Source organism: Meriones unguiculatus (assembly GCF_030254825.1).
Source record: "Meriones unguiculatus strain TT.TT164.6M chromosome 13 unlocalized genomic scaffold, Bangor_MerUng_6.1 Chr13_unordered_Scaffold_34, whole genome shotgun sequence".
In the NCBI taxonomy this organism is placed as follows: Eukaryota; Metazoa; Chordata; class Mammalia; order Rodentia; family Muridae; genus Meriones; species Meriones unguiculatus.
The window spans coordinates 16443421-16458158 of record NW_026843646.1 but is presented as its reverse complement, the minus strand read 5'-3'; the positions used below and the strand labels follow the sequence as shown (position 1 = coordinate 16458158).

Genomic DNA, 14738 nt, shown 5'->3' with positions numbered 1-14738 from the left:
TGGCTGATTGTATGAAGTCTTTGTTATGAATAGCTAATTGGTATTCTGTTGTATAACAGTATCACATTTTCTTTATCCATTCTTCAACAGAAGACGTCTAGGTTGTTTCCAGTTTCTGTTTATTACAAATAAATCTGCTATGAACATAGTTGAGCAAGTGTCCTTGTGTTATGGTAGAACATCTTTTGGGTATATTCCCCATAGTATAGCTCTTCAGGTATATAGGTATTGATGTTGGACTGTTATAAAGTTTTTGAGAAATGTCTAGATGGATTTGCAAAGTGGTTGTTCAAGTTTAGTTTTCATTCTCACCAGCACTGAAGGTGTGTTTTCCTTACTCCACATCCTCACCACCATGTGCTATCCCTTGAGTTCATGATCTCAGTCATTCTGACAAATGTAAACTTGAAATGCAGAGGCCTTTTGATTTGCATTTCCTTGATGACTAAAGACACCAAACATATCTTTAAGTGGTTCTCAGCCATTAGCACTTCCTCTGTTGAGAGTTGTAAGATTAGTTCTTTATGCCATGATTTAATTGGGTTATTTGTTTTGTTGGTGTCTAATTTCTTCAATTCTTTATTTTAGATATTATTCTTCATTCAGAGATAGGGTTGGTGAAGGTCCTATCCCAGTCCATGTGCTATCATTTGTTCTATTGATAGAGTTGTTTACCTTCCAGATGCTTTTCATTTTCATGTGTCCCTTTTTTAATTGTTGATCTTATCGTCTGAGCTGTTGGTGTGCTGTTCACAGAGGTGTCTTTATCTTTTTTATTTGGTTGATTAATTTTTACAGAATATTCAGGTTTTTATTACATAACCGACTGTCCTAGAACTTATTGCATAGACCAGGCTAGCATCCAGCTCTATGAAATACTCCTGGGCCTGTCTCCTGGGTGTTTTGGAATAAAAGACTTGAGAAAATACACCCAGCTTGTCCATTGTTATTATAGTTAGGGATTGTTCATACTATTTATCTGATATGGGCTCAGTACTGTTAGTGTTTACTCTCTCTCTTTATGTCTGTGAATTGACTCTCTCTTTATGTCTATGAATTGACATTTCTCTTACAAGGCTATATCCTCCTGAAAGGATGAAAAAATTAGAGAGGTGAACCTCACTATTCAGTTACCTCCTAAAAAGAGTTCGTGATTATATTAGAACCTGTGTGTCAGAAAATCTGTTAACCCCTCTGTCCCGCTGGTGAATCACCTGTCATTTGTTTTCTTCTTCCCAGCAACCTCTCTCACTCAGAAGTTCTACCCTCCATTTTGTGCCCTGCTATCAGTTGTGAGCTCTTTATTATTTCCAATAGATATGTAAGGAAGGACAAATGTTTACAAAATATAGGGCATTTGATGAGCCATAAAAAGAGCAATTCTGCCATCTGGTTAGCACTTAGCTCCCTGCTGGCTCAGCAATCAGCATTCACATACACTGACACATTTTCACACAATACACACCAACATCAATTAACTGGTTATTCAACTTAATTAGGAATTCTCACAAAATCACACTTCAGAAAATGTAGTTTTAGGAGTATATAAATTCTTGTTTGTCACAGTTATCTTTGCCAATTTACCATGGTGCACAGTATAGGGAAATTTATTAACCCAGTCAGTGAGTTAAAACTCTGAGGTCTTGCAGTCTTCTACAAATATGTGGTAAAACATCTTATAGAAGAAAGTAAGAAATTATAATATAAATGTGAGCCAGGTGACAAATATTTTTACCATCACAAGTATTTTCAAATATGTAAAACACCCCCTAGAGAAGAACACCATGAATGTGAAAATAATGATGAAAACCTAAGATGTAATTTCTATCTATCTTTACACCAAATTGTAAAATTAAGTGACATGGACAAATAGATTCATCACTGTAATGAATGTGGTAAGCTTTCATATGTGCCAATTATCTTTGCAGGTACGAAAACAGTCATAGTGGAGACAAACCCCATGAAGATACTCAATATGACGAAGTCTTTACACATCACAGGAGTCCCCACACATATGAAAGTAAGCATACTCGTGAGGACCACTATGAATCAAACCAATATGGTAACGCTTTTGCACATAACAGTCATCTCCTAAGACTTAAAAGGACACATATAGGAGAGAAACCTCATGAATGTAACCAATGTTTTAAAGCCTTTGCATGTAACAGTACTCTTATAATACATAAAAAAACTCACACTGGAGAGAAACAATATGAAAGTAAGCAATTTGGTAAAGCCTTTGCAAGTAATAGTCATCTCCTAAGACATAAAAGAACTCACACTGGAGAAAAACCCTATGAATGTAACCAGTGTGGTAAAGCCTTTGCATGTAACCGTGATCTCCTAAGACATAAAAGAACTCACACTGGAGAAAAACCCTATGAATGTAACCAGTGTGGTAAAGCCTTTGCATGTAACCGTGATCTCCTAAGACATAAAAGAACTCACACTGGAGAAAAACCCTATGAATGTAACCAGTGTGGTAAAGCCTTTGCATACAACAATGTTCTCCTAATACATAAAAAGAATTCACACTGGAGAAAAACTTTATGAATGTTACCAATGTGGTAAAGCCTTTGCACAGAGGTGTACTCTCCTAGTACATAGCAGAACTCATACTGGAGAAAAACCCTATGAATGTAACCAGTGTGGTAAAGTCTTTTCATATAACCATAATCTCCTACTTCATAAAAGAACTCACACTGGAGAGAAACCCTATGAATGTAACCAGTGTGGTAAAGCCTTTGCATACAACCATGTTCTCCTAATTCATAAGAAAGCTCACACGGGAGAGAAACGTTATGAATGTAACCAATGTGGTAAAGCCTTTGCACAGAACAGTCATCTCCTAAGACATAAAAGAACTCACACTGGAGAAAAACCTTATGAATGCAACCAATGTGGTAAAGCCTTTGCGTCTAACAGTGATCTCCTAATGCATAAAAGAACTCACACGGGAGAGAAAAGTTATGAATGTAATCAATGTGGTAAAGCCTTTGCATGTAAAAGTAATCTCTTAAGACATAAAAGAACTCACACTGGAGAAAAAACTTATGAATGTAACCAATGTGGTAAAGCCTTTGCAGATAACAGTGATTTCCTAAGACATAAAGGAACTCACGCTGGAGTAAAACCTTATGAATGTAACCAATGTGGTAAAGCCTTTGCACAAAGGTGTACTCTCCTCGTACATAACAGAACACACACTGGAGAAAACCCCTATGAATGTAACCAGTGTGGTAAAGCCTTTGCAGATAACAGTAATCTCCTAGTACATGTAAGAACTCACACTGGACAGAAACCTTATGAATGTAACCAATGTGGTAAAGCCTTTGCATATAACAGTGCTCTCCTAAGACATAAAAGAACTCACACTGGAGAGAAAATGTCATAAAGAAAGTATTTCATAGTAGTTTCTAAAAACATGACTTACCCTGGAGGAAAAAAAAAATCTTTGTGAATGTAATCAGTGTGGCATCACCTTTGTACAACACAGTCATCTCCAAAGTATAAAAATGCATGTTGCAGGAAATCCTTATGAATATAACCAATGTCATAAAGGCTTTTTATGCAAGAGTCATCTTGAACAAGAACACCTACTGGAGTGAAACCCTATGAACAATGTCTCAAAGCCTTTGCATGCCACAATAATCTCCATGTATATAGCAGAGTACACACTGGAGAGAAACTTTCTGAATGTAACCAATGCAATAAAGCCTTTTGACGTAATAGTAATCTCCTATGACATAAAGAACACCTACTGGAAAGAAGCTTTATGAATGTAATTGATGTGGTGAAACTCTTCACAATTATCTTCAAATTCATGAAAGAATTCATATTGGACAGAAAGACTATGAGTGTATCTAACATGGTGAAGCTATTCCACATTTGTATTGTCTTCATCATCATGAAAGAATTCCTACTGAAGAGAAACGCTATAAATGTGTTAAAATGTGAGGCCTTTGCACATATCTATATTCTTCATCATCATAAAAGTTTATACTGGAGAGAAATTCTGAGAATATAAGAAATATGATAAGGCCTTTGTATTCTTCGGTCTGCTGAATCTAAAATAACTCAAACACTAGGTTAATGCAAATAACAAAAAAATTATTGTCACTAGTCACTACTGAGTGATTAGCACCACATAACACTCTTGGGAACTGAACTCTTATACATACTTTCTTATACTTTCTGAACCAGAAAGTTACAAAGATTCTGAGCTTGAAAATCATAACATATGTGCTGTTTTACAACTATATTTTTAATCAGTCAGGATTTAGGGATATAGGATTTGTTTATGTCATTGAGGGAGTCACCTGATGTAAAATGTAGGTTTTACAGTCCAAATAATTATATCTGTTTGTTCTTTGTGGTTAGGAAAAGGTTTTATGTTTTCCCAAATAGAATCTCTTCACTTTGGGACAGTCACTATGTTAGGGGAATAAAAGACATATTACGGAACAGTAATGTTTTGGAAATCAAAAATGAAAGGTTGTCAGCTATTGGGAAGTGTGCAGCTTTTCTAGGGACTATGAACTTAAATTTAGGTTCACCCTAAAATTTAGTGGAGGCTGGTATCTAAAAAGCAATGCATAGGAATTATTTTTTTTATCATGTTCAAAGTCTATGAAAGAACAGATAGTAGCGAGAAACTTTACACATAATCAGTATGATAAAGCCTTTTCTTAATGCAGTTATCTCCACATACATAGAAGAACACATACTTCAGTAAGACCCTATGGATAAGCAATGTGGTAAATCATTTTCATGGACTTGTCTTTGAAATCAGAAGAAAAACACATGCTCCAGAGAAACCCTATAAATGTAGTCAGTATGGTAAACTTTTGCACTTCATGGTACCATTATGGAAGAGTAAAAGCTTTGGTGTGTGAGAAACTTCTTAAAGCCCTTGCATATCACAGTAGTCTTTGAGAACCTGACTCATTCTCAAGAAAATCTGTTAGGATAAAAGATTTGTTAAGGTCTTTTACCAACTAACTTGCATTCAATTACAGGACATTATTTGGGAGGAAAATTCTAACAAGTGTCAACAATGTATTCATGCATTATGACATTCCATCCTTCTGTTTCCAATTAAAAGTCGATATGGAAAAAAAGGCCTACGAATTTAAACTGTAAGGTAACCTTCTTAGATTTCTCAATTTTCTTCAATTACATGAACTAAATCATCCAGTTATAAAATTTATGTGTGTGTATTAGTGCTATTTCTGTAACGAAACACAATGTCTGTCAACTTCCAAATGTGTTGGTTTTGCCTTACGGTTCCAGTGGGATATGGGATCTCTATGAAATGGGGATCACAAGTGTCATACATGGTGGCTAAAGTAGAAAGCTTGGAGCTCACATCCAACCTGCAGCATGAAGCAGAGAGTGGGAATTACAGATGCTATGCAGTTGAAAACTATCAAGCCCACCCCAAGTAATATACTTCCTCCAAGAGTGCTGCATTTCCTAAACATTGACAGATGATACAAACAACTGAGAAGAATTCATTTCTCTGACCTCAAAGTTAACTGTTTGATTTCTATTATATGAAGGAATTCATGATGAAGAAAAACTCTGTAGATAAGCCTGTAGATGCCTCAACACCTGAGCTACAGAAATGAATGATGAAACAAGTAAAATATTCATGAGTAAACATATATTAGTTTAAGAATTTGTTTTAATTTCCATTTTGTGATTTCAGTGTGTCTTTCCATGTTTATGTTCCTGTTCATTCTGGTTTCCATGAAGAACAGACCCTTTGATCTTCTCGAATGAGGAATTATATAAAGTTGTCAAAAACCTGACCTAGGTCCTGTGAATGAACTTGACTTAAATGCAAAGCCAAATCTCTAGTTCTGTAAATATCTTAAATCTTTATATATCATCTTGAAGTCAAGAAGTAGAACAGAATTCATAGAAGAGATCAACCATATTTGTATATAAGATTTGATGACTTTGAACATAATAAATTTATTCAATTTCAAGAAAATAAACTTTTTCGAATCTGTTTTTACAATAGCCTTGTAGAAAGTAAATGATTTACCATATTCACTTTAATGTAATGGAGGAGATCTCCAACTGTGGTTGTGGTCAGTATTTTGAAACATGGGAGTAGGTATTGAAGTTTGCTGTACGTGTAGCAAATTCATTCACAGAAGTTTATTAGGTTGTTCTGATATTCTTTCTGTGACGGCTGTTCATCTTCTAATGCATTTCTACTTGGTGATAGGTATTTTTCTGCTGCAATGTATAGGATGGTATCCCCATCATCTATGTGATCCATTGCTTATTTATATCAGGCAGTGTGTGATCATAGTTTTAAAGGAAGGGTCTCTGAGAAAGCGTGGTGCCTTTTAAAAATGTTTTCACAAATTCAATTAAGATGATTGTTTTCAGCCTTGCTTGAATGTCAGTAACTAGTTAATGTTAAAATGCTCAATAGTATGTGTTTATGTATGAATCTCTTATTTAAAGTTCCATGCTTCTTCATGTTCCCACATCATCTATGTCACATCACATTGAATAACTGCCTTCTAAGAGAATTATCTAGAGGTGTTAGATAATGTAACAGCAATGAGATTTATGTTAAAAAACGTTGTGTGTGTGTGTAATGTAACTGTGGGATCTTGGGTGATGACAGATATATAAAGATTGTGTGATGCTTTTTGAGGTTTATTTTCATTATTGTTATATGATGTTCAAGGTTATGTTGCCAGTTTTATATACCACAAACATTCCGCCACTGAGCTCATTGATACTTAAATAAACTTAGTTGAAACAGTATGTCAGTACAATATTGTCTTCTATTCATGTTATAAACAAATTTTCCTTTGAGGATGGAAGAAAATGATATGATTTGGATAATAAATGTTATTTGCAAATGAAAATGATTTACTGCTTTCGTGTTTTGGAATGTGTTAGTTTATTCTTAAGAGTAAAGACTTGTTCATAACACTTTCTCAGAACTACAAGTGAATGTCAGAGAATTGTCTCTGGGTAAAGTTGGTTGTTGCTCACCCTGATGATTTGAGCTCAATCTCTGGGTAACCTATATCACACCTACAGATTTTTGTAATATTGCTATACTAGGGTTGCTGTATATGCAAACACAAACTAGCACATACATAATTTTTAACCTAAATAAGGGCCATTGTGGCCACTGACCAAAACACTCTTTGGGTTCCATGTTGAAAACTCAAATAACTAGAATTTTAAGAATTATTTTCTTTATTAAAAGAATAATAGTTCCTTTATACATCTTATATTATCATTTCATTTTTTGATTCAAGGATAGGTCATTTTAAAAACATATTTCAGCTGAGGCTTAGAGGTGATCCCTGTCATCCTAGACCTGGGAATCAGTGGCAGGTCCCTGTCTCTCAGGTTGAGGTCAGCATGGTCCACAGAGTGAATTCTTTTGCTTGTTTGTTTGCTTTTTTTTATTTGTTTTTGAGCAAGAATTTGCTTTTGTATCCTTGGCTGTCCTGGACTCACTTTGTAGACCAGGCTGGTCTTAAATTTACAGAGTTCTGCCTGCCTCTTGATCTCTGAGTGCTGGCATTACATGTGTGTGCCACCATGCCCTGCCCCACAAATTGAGTTCTAAAACAGCCATGGCTATATGGACATATCCTGTCTCTAAATGATTCCAAAAGGTAGACTAGATCTCAAATGATGGGTCTTTTTCCAATATAATTGACGGGTTTCCACAAATCCTTTTGTTACATTTACTCACATCAAAAGAACTGTGAAAATAATAACCAATGTGGAAAGTCCATTCATACAGCAGTAAAAACTGATTGATTCCTTCTCCAGACATTTATCAGGGACATCATCACCTTCAAATGCTAGGAAACAAGTGGAGTAATGCAGCATCTTCATCCTCTATTTTAATGGCACCACTGGGAACTAGAGGGTTAGTGGTACTGCTCCTTTGTAAACCCAGTTTAATTTCTAGCACTCACATCAAATGGCTCATCAACCTGTGTTTCTAGGTAGAGGATATCAGATGTAGTCTTCTGTCCTCCCAGAGGACAAGAAAAATTAAAATGGAGAAAAAGACACATGAACATGTGATTCTCTGGTGTAAAACATTTTCTTCACATATATCTTATTTTTTAGTTTAAAAATTAAAAGTGATTTAATTTAGGGGCATAAATTATGCCAGTTATGCCAGTGTGTATACCATATTCATGCTCAGTATCAGTGGAGGCCAAAGAGAATGTCTGTTCCCCCATGATTTTAGTTACAGACAGTTGTGAAGTGTCTCTTGCATAAGCCATGTGGTTGTGCAGCCAGTGCTCTTATGTTCTGAGCCATCTATTCTGCCCTAGGAACATATCTTTAGTGCTAGGGCATGTTTCTTGTATGCAGCAGAAATATGGATCCTTTTTTCCTGTCCATTCTGTTAACCTGTACCTTTTCATTAGGGACTTGATATCATTGATGGTGAAAGGTATTAATGAAGTAAAAGCTTCATTTAAAAAAGCTAACTTTAACACCTGGTGAAAACCTCATTTCCACCTCCCACAGTGAGACCAAGTGCCTGGCCTAGAGTTCAGGCCTTGAGCTTGAACTACCCTACTCGCTTGAGCTCTCTAAGTGGTTCTAGAGAGAAATGGTACCTATGGTCTCAGGGTCCATCTGTTCTTTGTCCAGAAGCTGAGAGCCAGTTCCCAAACCACCACTGTTTTGTTTATCAGAAACAACACACAGTGTTTTTTGAGAACACGAAGATATTAAAAAAGAAATTAAATAACACTCATAAAAATGAGTTCATGTGGTATTTCTTGCTGCATAAAATTCTCAAATCTTTTAGTCAGCTAAATTATGATGAGTTTTCTTTGCTTTTAGCCTTGGTTATCCTGGAACTCACTGTGTAGACCAGACTAGCCCCAAACTAATGGAGAATCCTCTGTGTCTGTCTCTAGAGTGCTGGGATTAAAGGCAAGAGCCACCCACCATCCAGGTAATTCTGATTACTTTTTACATAACAATATGACTGTTAATTTTATTCATTGTTAATGTTTTATTTTATTTTGAATTATGAGTTTGTATAAATGGAGGAAGTCAGCCAACATTATCCTATATACTTAAAAGTTTATATGTGCATACACATATGATACACATGAACACAAACATACATATATGTATACATATAGTGTGCATGTTCACACACATTATATTTCTGTGTGATTGCTCAGTTTTTTAATGAAATAGTTTTTTAAAAATGTGTTTAAAGATTATGATGCATATGCCTGTAATATCAACATTTGAAAGAGGAGAAGAATAAGGAGCTCAGAAGATCTTCAGCTTTATACCAAGTTACATGCTCATCTGCCTCTAGTAAAATAGAAAGCATTTATAGGTTGATTTTTAAAGATTTATTTTTAGGTTTATTTTACTTTTAATTAAGTATATTTGTAGGTGTCTGTGTGGAAGATTGTGCACAGTAAATGCAGGTATCCCTGGAGGCCAGAAATAATTTCAGACTCCCTGAAGGTTAAGTTAAAGGAGCTTGTGACCTGAATGGTGTACACAGTAGGAAGTGAAATTTGCTACCCTAGAGCAATGGCTCATTTATTTCTTAAGAGCACTTGTTGCTCTTGAGGACCTGAGTTTGAATGTGAAAAGCTTAAGAGCTCTGCCAACAAAAGATCTCCCTTTGTAGATGCTAATTACATGCTAATTGCAGGCTGAATGTCTCTTCTCTGGTGGAAGTACCCTGCTGTTTCAGGTTGCAGCCCTCCCAGTCTGGATAGCCATTCTGAGCTGAACATTAAGGTGCAGGACTCCCACTCCCCACCAGAGCCTGGCTGTATCTGTAGAGTGCCTTTAGACAAAGATGCCAACCACTGCATTTGATAGATGGCCTTGGACACATATCCTCGTTAATTCTCCATTTCCTTCACCTAACGGATAATTAGGTACTGTGTTCTTGTTCATATGATAGGAGTGTGCTGTTTAATGTAAATCAAGCATCTTAGAAGTGCCTAATTTTAAACAGTTATGTAACCTATCTTTGGAGCACCCCAAATCCAAGGAGATATAGCTTTTATTTTCTGGAATTAAAATTGATCTTGCTCTCTGCAGGGGTTCCTAGAATGGCCAATCTCTGTCATGATTGCTGGCCTTCCAAACTTTACACCCAATCTTCTCCCCCTCCTGCCTTCCTGAGTTGGTGGGAAACAGCCCCTGAGGCAAGAGGAGAGCCACCTTATCTCTGTAATGCTTGGGATCAAAAGTTTCAAATGTCATAGCATTTCATATTTCAGATGTTTCTGGATATGAGATGCCCAATCAACAAGTGCCTTGGGGGTGGGACTCTGTAAAATGAGTTACACCTAATGTTTATTTCACAGTAATGTTGCAGGCATGCTTCAGGGTATGGAATCTTCTAAACCAAATACAGTGGTGGATGGAAAAGAAAGAAGAGCAGAAATTTGAGTACAGCCTGGGTAACTGCCCTCCCTCACATAAAAAAAAAAAGAAGATATAATGAAAGCAAAGAAACAAATAGAATCTTTTTTTGCTACTTTTCTTCCTTGTGGGATCATTTGATAATCATTACTCAATGTGAAAGACTCCCAAGAGCCTATCTAGATGGGGAGACCCCACTTCCCAAGGAACAGCGAGACCAGCCTTCGGATGCAAGCCGCAAGAGGTTTATTTTGATACACGGGTACCCAGGGCGACCAAGCCTATCGGAGGACTTGCGCGCCTCTCGGTTGGGGTGATGGGTTTTTATAGGGCTCGGGAGCAGGAGGCGCGGTTACAGAAGCGAGAAGCATAGTTACAGGGGTCTGATTGGGTGGTTTGAACAAAGCCGTAGTTAAGTCACGTACCCAGAACAGGGAAGGCGGGAAGGCAGATTGTGAGCCGAGTCACGTACCCACCCGGAACCGGGAAGGCGGGAAAGAATGCAGCGAGGTAGCTCTCCCCTCAGGGAACTTACTGCTATACCGCGCCTACTCTACATAGTGTTAACAATCGCTGCTTATCTTTTGGTCTCTCAAATGGAGACCATACTGCTATCTAAAGTTTGTATTTCCATAGATACAGGTTTCAAACCTGGGACAAATGGGAGAGGTGCCTATTTAACATATTAAAATATTAAAAACCAATCTAGCTGCCAATTTTCTTCCAGAAATTCCACAGTCCATAGAAAGTGTAATATGGTTCTCTTGGCTGACATACCCAACTCTCTACCCTGAATTTTCTGCCCAGGGGCTCTGGGCTAAACTCCCTTCCCCATGTCAACTTGTAGATGGTTTAGCAAGATAGGTTTTTGCTCAGGGGTCTGATGTAAATAATCTTAGAGAACCATGTGAAGTTAAGAAAAGTACACCCTTAATAATAAAGCCAGGAACTCTTTAAGGTTGATGAGCAGAAACAAAACACCCAGGTAGCACTTACTGACTGGACACTCTCCAGCTGGGCCTGTAACTGAGACAGCAATTGATTTCCTAATATTTGTTTTTGCCCCAAGGTTCTTGATATGACTTAATAAAAGTTATTAATGAGCAGGTACACACCCCTTCAAGATTTAATGTAGAGGTTGCTGATCGTTTTATACATATAAATGTTTACATTTGTGATCCTTTTAAGACTTTTATAAGCTTACTTTTTAATATAATTGCTTCTTGATTACCCCCAAATTTCAGCTTGCCAGTAAAGAAAAGCTGCCTGAAAAGTTATGTTGTTTTCTCATCTTCTTAATTGATCACAAATTGGTTAATTACAGGTATATATGGGGTCTTGGGAATAACTTGATTTCATATTTGTTTTTCACCCATAATAGATAAAACATTTGATCATGTGAAGGTACTGGGGAATATGTGTTTTATTTTGCATAAATTCATTGTACTCATTCACTTAAAGAAAAACAGTGTCACCACATTTTGTGTTTAGTATTGCTTGCAATATCTTGCTGGGTTAGATAAGCTGTGGAAAGAGAGTAAAAGTGTCGTCTGAACAGGCACTCTGGGTCTTGTTCTGTCCACCAAGGTGTATGTACTTAGGGTGGTTTAGACCTCCCTCTTTGGAGTTTGTTTCATCCACAAAGATGTATGTACATGTATATATGTAAGTTTGGGGTGGAACTGGCTCTTTTGTGTTTGTTCCATCCATCATGATGTATGTATATGTATGTAAGGTGTTTTGGTGCTTGCTCTTTGGAGTTCGTTCCACCCACCAATATGTATGAATGTAAGATGGTTTGGAACTTATTTTTCAGAGTTTTTTCCATCCACCACAATATATATATATGTAGAATGGACTGAAACTCGCTCTCTGGAGTTTGCTCCATCTACCCAGTATGTGAATGTGTATGTATGTATGTAGGTAGGTAGGTAGTGAAAGACCAAAAGATAAAGTAGCAGCGATCGTTAAGACTATGTAGAGTAGGTGCAGTATAGCAGTTAGTAAATTCCCTGAGGGGAGAGCTACCTCGCTGCGTTCTTTCCCCACCCATTAGAGATACAGTTGCTAGGAAACTGGACCCTCCCCCTAGGGAGGGACACCTGGTCATTAATGGTCTGGGAACCTTGCTATAGCCAATCGATTCAAAATGTAGCATCTTGACCAATAGATGCTTGCCAGGCAGGAATTGCCCCTGCCTTGGGCATACTGGGATGGACCAGAATCTATAAATCACCCAACTAACCTGGGGCGGCATGCTCAGCTCCCACCGCTTCCACGGTGGGGCTGTGTAGGCCCAAGCTGCAGCTTGTAATTTACAATAAAAGGACCCTCATGTGTTTTGCAACGGAGTCGATTCCTGGAGATCTTTTGGGGGCTCGTGAACTGGGTATAACATTTGGAGGTCCCACCGAGATTGCAGGGCCCCCAAGACCTCAGGACTGATCCAGAGGGTCTCATACCAGCTGGTAAGTGTGGTGTCTGTGTCTCAGTCTCGGTCATTGTCGCTTTGTGCGGTGTGCAGTGTTCCCGTTGGTGCCTATTTTCTGAATTCTGCTCTGCCTTGAGGCATCTGTATGAGTGACTAATGTGATTTGCACAGACATGTCAGACAATCACAGTCACTGAAGTTGGGAGAGACGTCCCCCAACTTCATCAGTATCTGGAGGTGGTCTAGAGCCACCCACCACTCTGAGGCTTTTGTGGCAGAGGAGCCAGAGTGGGAATCTGAAGGTCTGTTTTTACAGTACCTTACCCCGGAAGGGACTTGGGCCCATCCTGGAGGAATTTCTGTAAGAGTCAGTCAGTTTTGGTCTAGGGAAATTTTGCCAGCTGTCTCAATGTCTCTCTGCAGTATCTGTGTCTACCTTTTGTTTTCTGTTCTGAAAGGCCTCACGAAACTTGTTTAAAATGTGTGCTTATGTGTTTATTAGATGTGTAAACACATATGTACAGGTTACCACGTGGTATGAAGTGCCTCAGTGTCTTGCCGCCATCTTGACTTTACCATGTGATTTTATAGTGTGACCGCCATCTTGGTATGGATAAAAAAAAAAAAAGAAAGAAAACCTTGGTCAAATAATTCTCATTTCCATCTAGGTTAAAAGGATGACTTATTTTAAATTGATATTGGTTTTAAAAATTAAATTGCTTGCACTGGTAAATTCTGGTTTTAAAATCTGGTTTTGATTTTAAAGATTATGTTTATGCCTTGTGACTTCTCTCCTACAAAAGGGGTACTTTGTTTTAATATTGCAAAAACGGGTTTTAAAAAAATGTTTAAATGTTTAAGGCTATAAAACTTTTAAAGATTATCAGGCATTTGGGTATGACAATAATCTTGGGTATTTATTTTATCAATTTTACTAAATAAAACCCTGCCGTATTGTCTGTGCTAATTAAGAGAATTGCAGTTTTTAGAATGTATCTTATGGAGAGCTGTTTGTTTGTTAAGCTGCTTTGTGACCATCTTATCTACTACAGGACAGTTATTTAAAAAATTTTGGCAGTTTCAGAACTCCTCTTTGTAGTAATGTGACTTGTTTTTGCTTTGCCTATAAAAAGCAAATCGTAGACGCTGGGCTCCAGCAGGATCATGTTAGGATAAAAAGGATTTTGATGAGAGTTTTTATGTTGTCTAAAAAGCAAGAGAGAGAGCATGTCTGGTTAAGCCAGAAAAAGAAAGCTAGGAACCTGAATGTATATAGGATGTTGCAGAAGGTTAGTAAATGTACGTATAAAATAACCAGAGGGTAAATATAATTTGAGAAAGAACTGTATTTTAAAATATGTTGTGCTTCATTTAAAAGGCTGGTGATTCCTCATCACAAAATGTTTTTTATGATCTTTTAAGGGGAAAAAAATTCTAGCTGATAGGTTTGGTATGGCTAGAATAATTCTTACAGTTTAAAATTGTTCTGTACTGTTCTGTTATGCAGTTGGTTCTAAAACTTATTTGATCACTAAGAACTTTTGGTTGTGGGGGATTATGAATGCTCCACAGTGTTTGCTGTATCATCATCAGCACCTAACGGCTATGCTTGGTATTGTCAGTCGCAGGCTGTACTAGCACATGGCCAGCTGCCATGAGCAATAGAGAGCGCGTAAAGCTGTAGTTTGGCTGCCATATTTGTTTAGGGATTCCAGCTGAGTTCAGTTACACTTGGCCAGCCGCCATGCTGATATGGAGATAAAGAGGGTGGAGCTATGAGTTTGCCACCATTTTGTTTAGGTATCTCAGTTATGTTCAGTCATATTAGTGCTAAATGCAAAGCTTTTTACTGTTCAATTTTAATGCAAGTGGTAGGAGC

General features: G+C 37.4%; 2 protein-coding genes across 2 annotated transcripts in view; both read left to right on the top strand.

The window, feature by feature from the left end:
- The window catches only part of LOC110561735 (vomeronasal type-2 receptor 116-like), a 799658-nt gene that overhangs the window by 415754 nt on the left and 369166 nt on the right, over positions 1–14738 (top strand).
- Positions 2257–3394, top strand: LOC110541205 (zinc finger protein ZFP2-like; the record flags this gene model as incomplete). The annotated part of the gene is given in 2 exon segments (XM_021627993.2): positions 2257–2529; positions 2531–3394. Coding segments are annotated over 2 exon segments (1137 nt in total), but the record flags the coding sequence as incomplete, so codon positions are not given.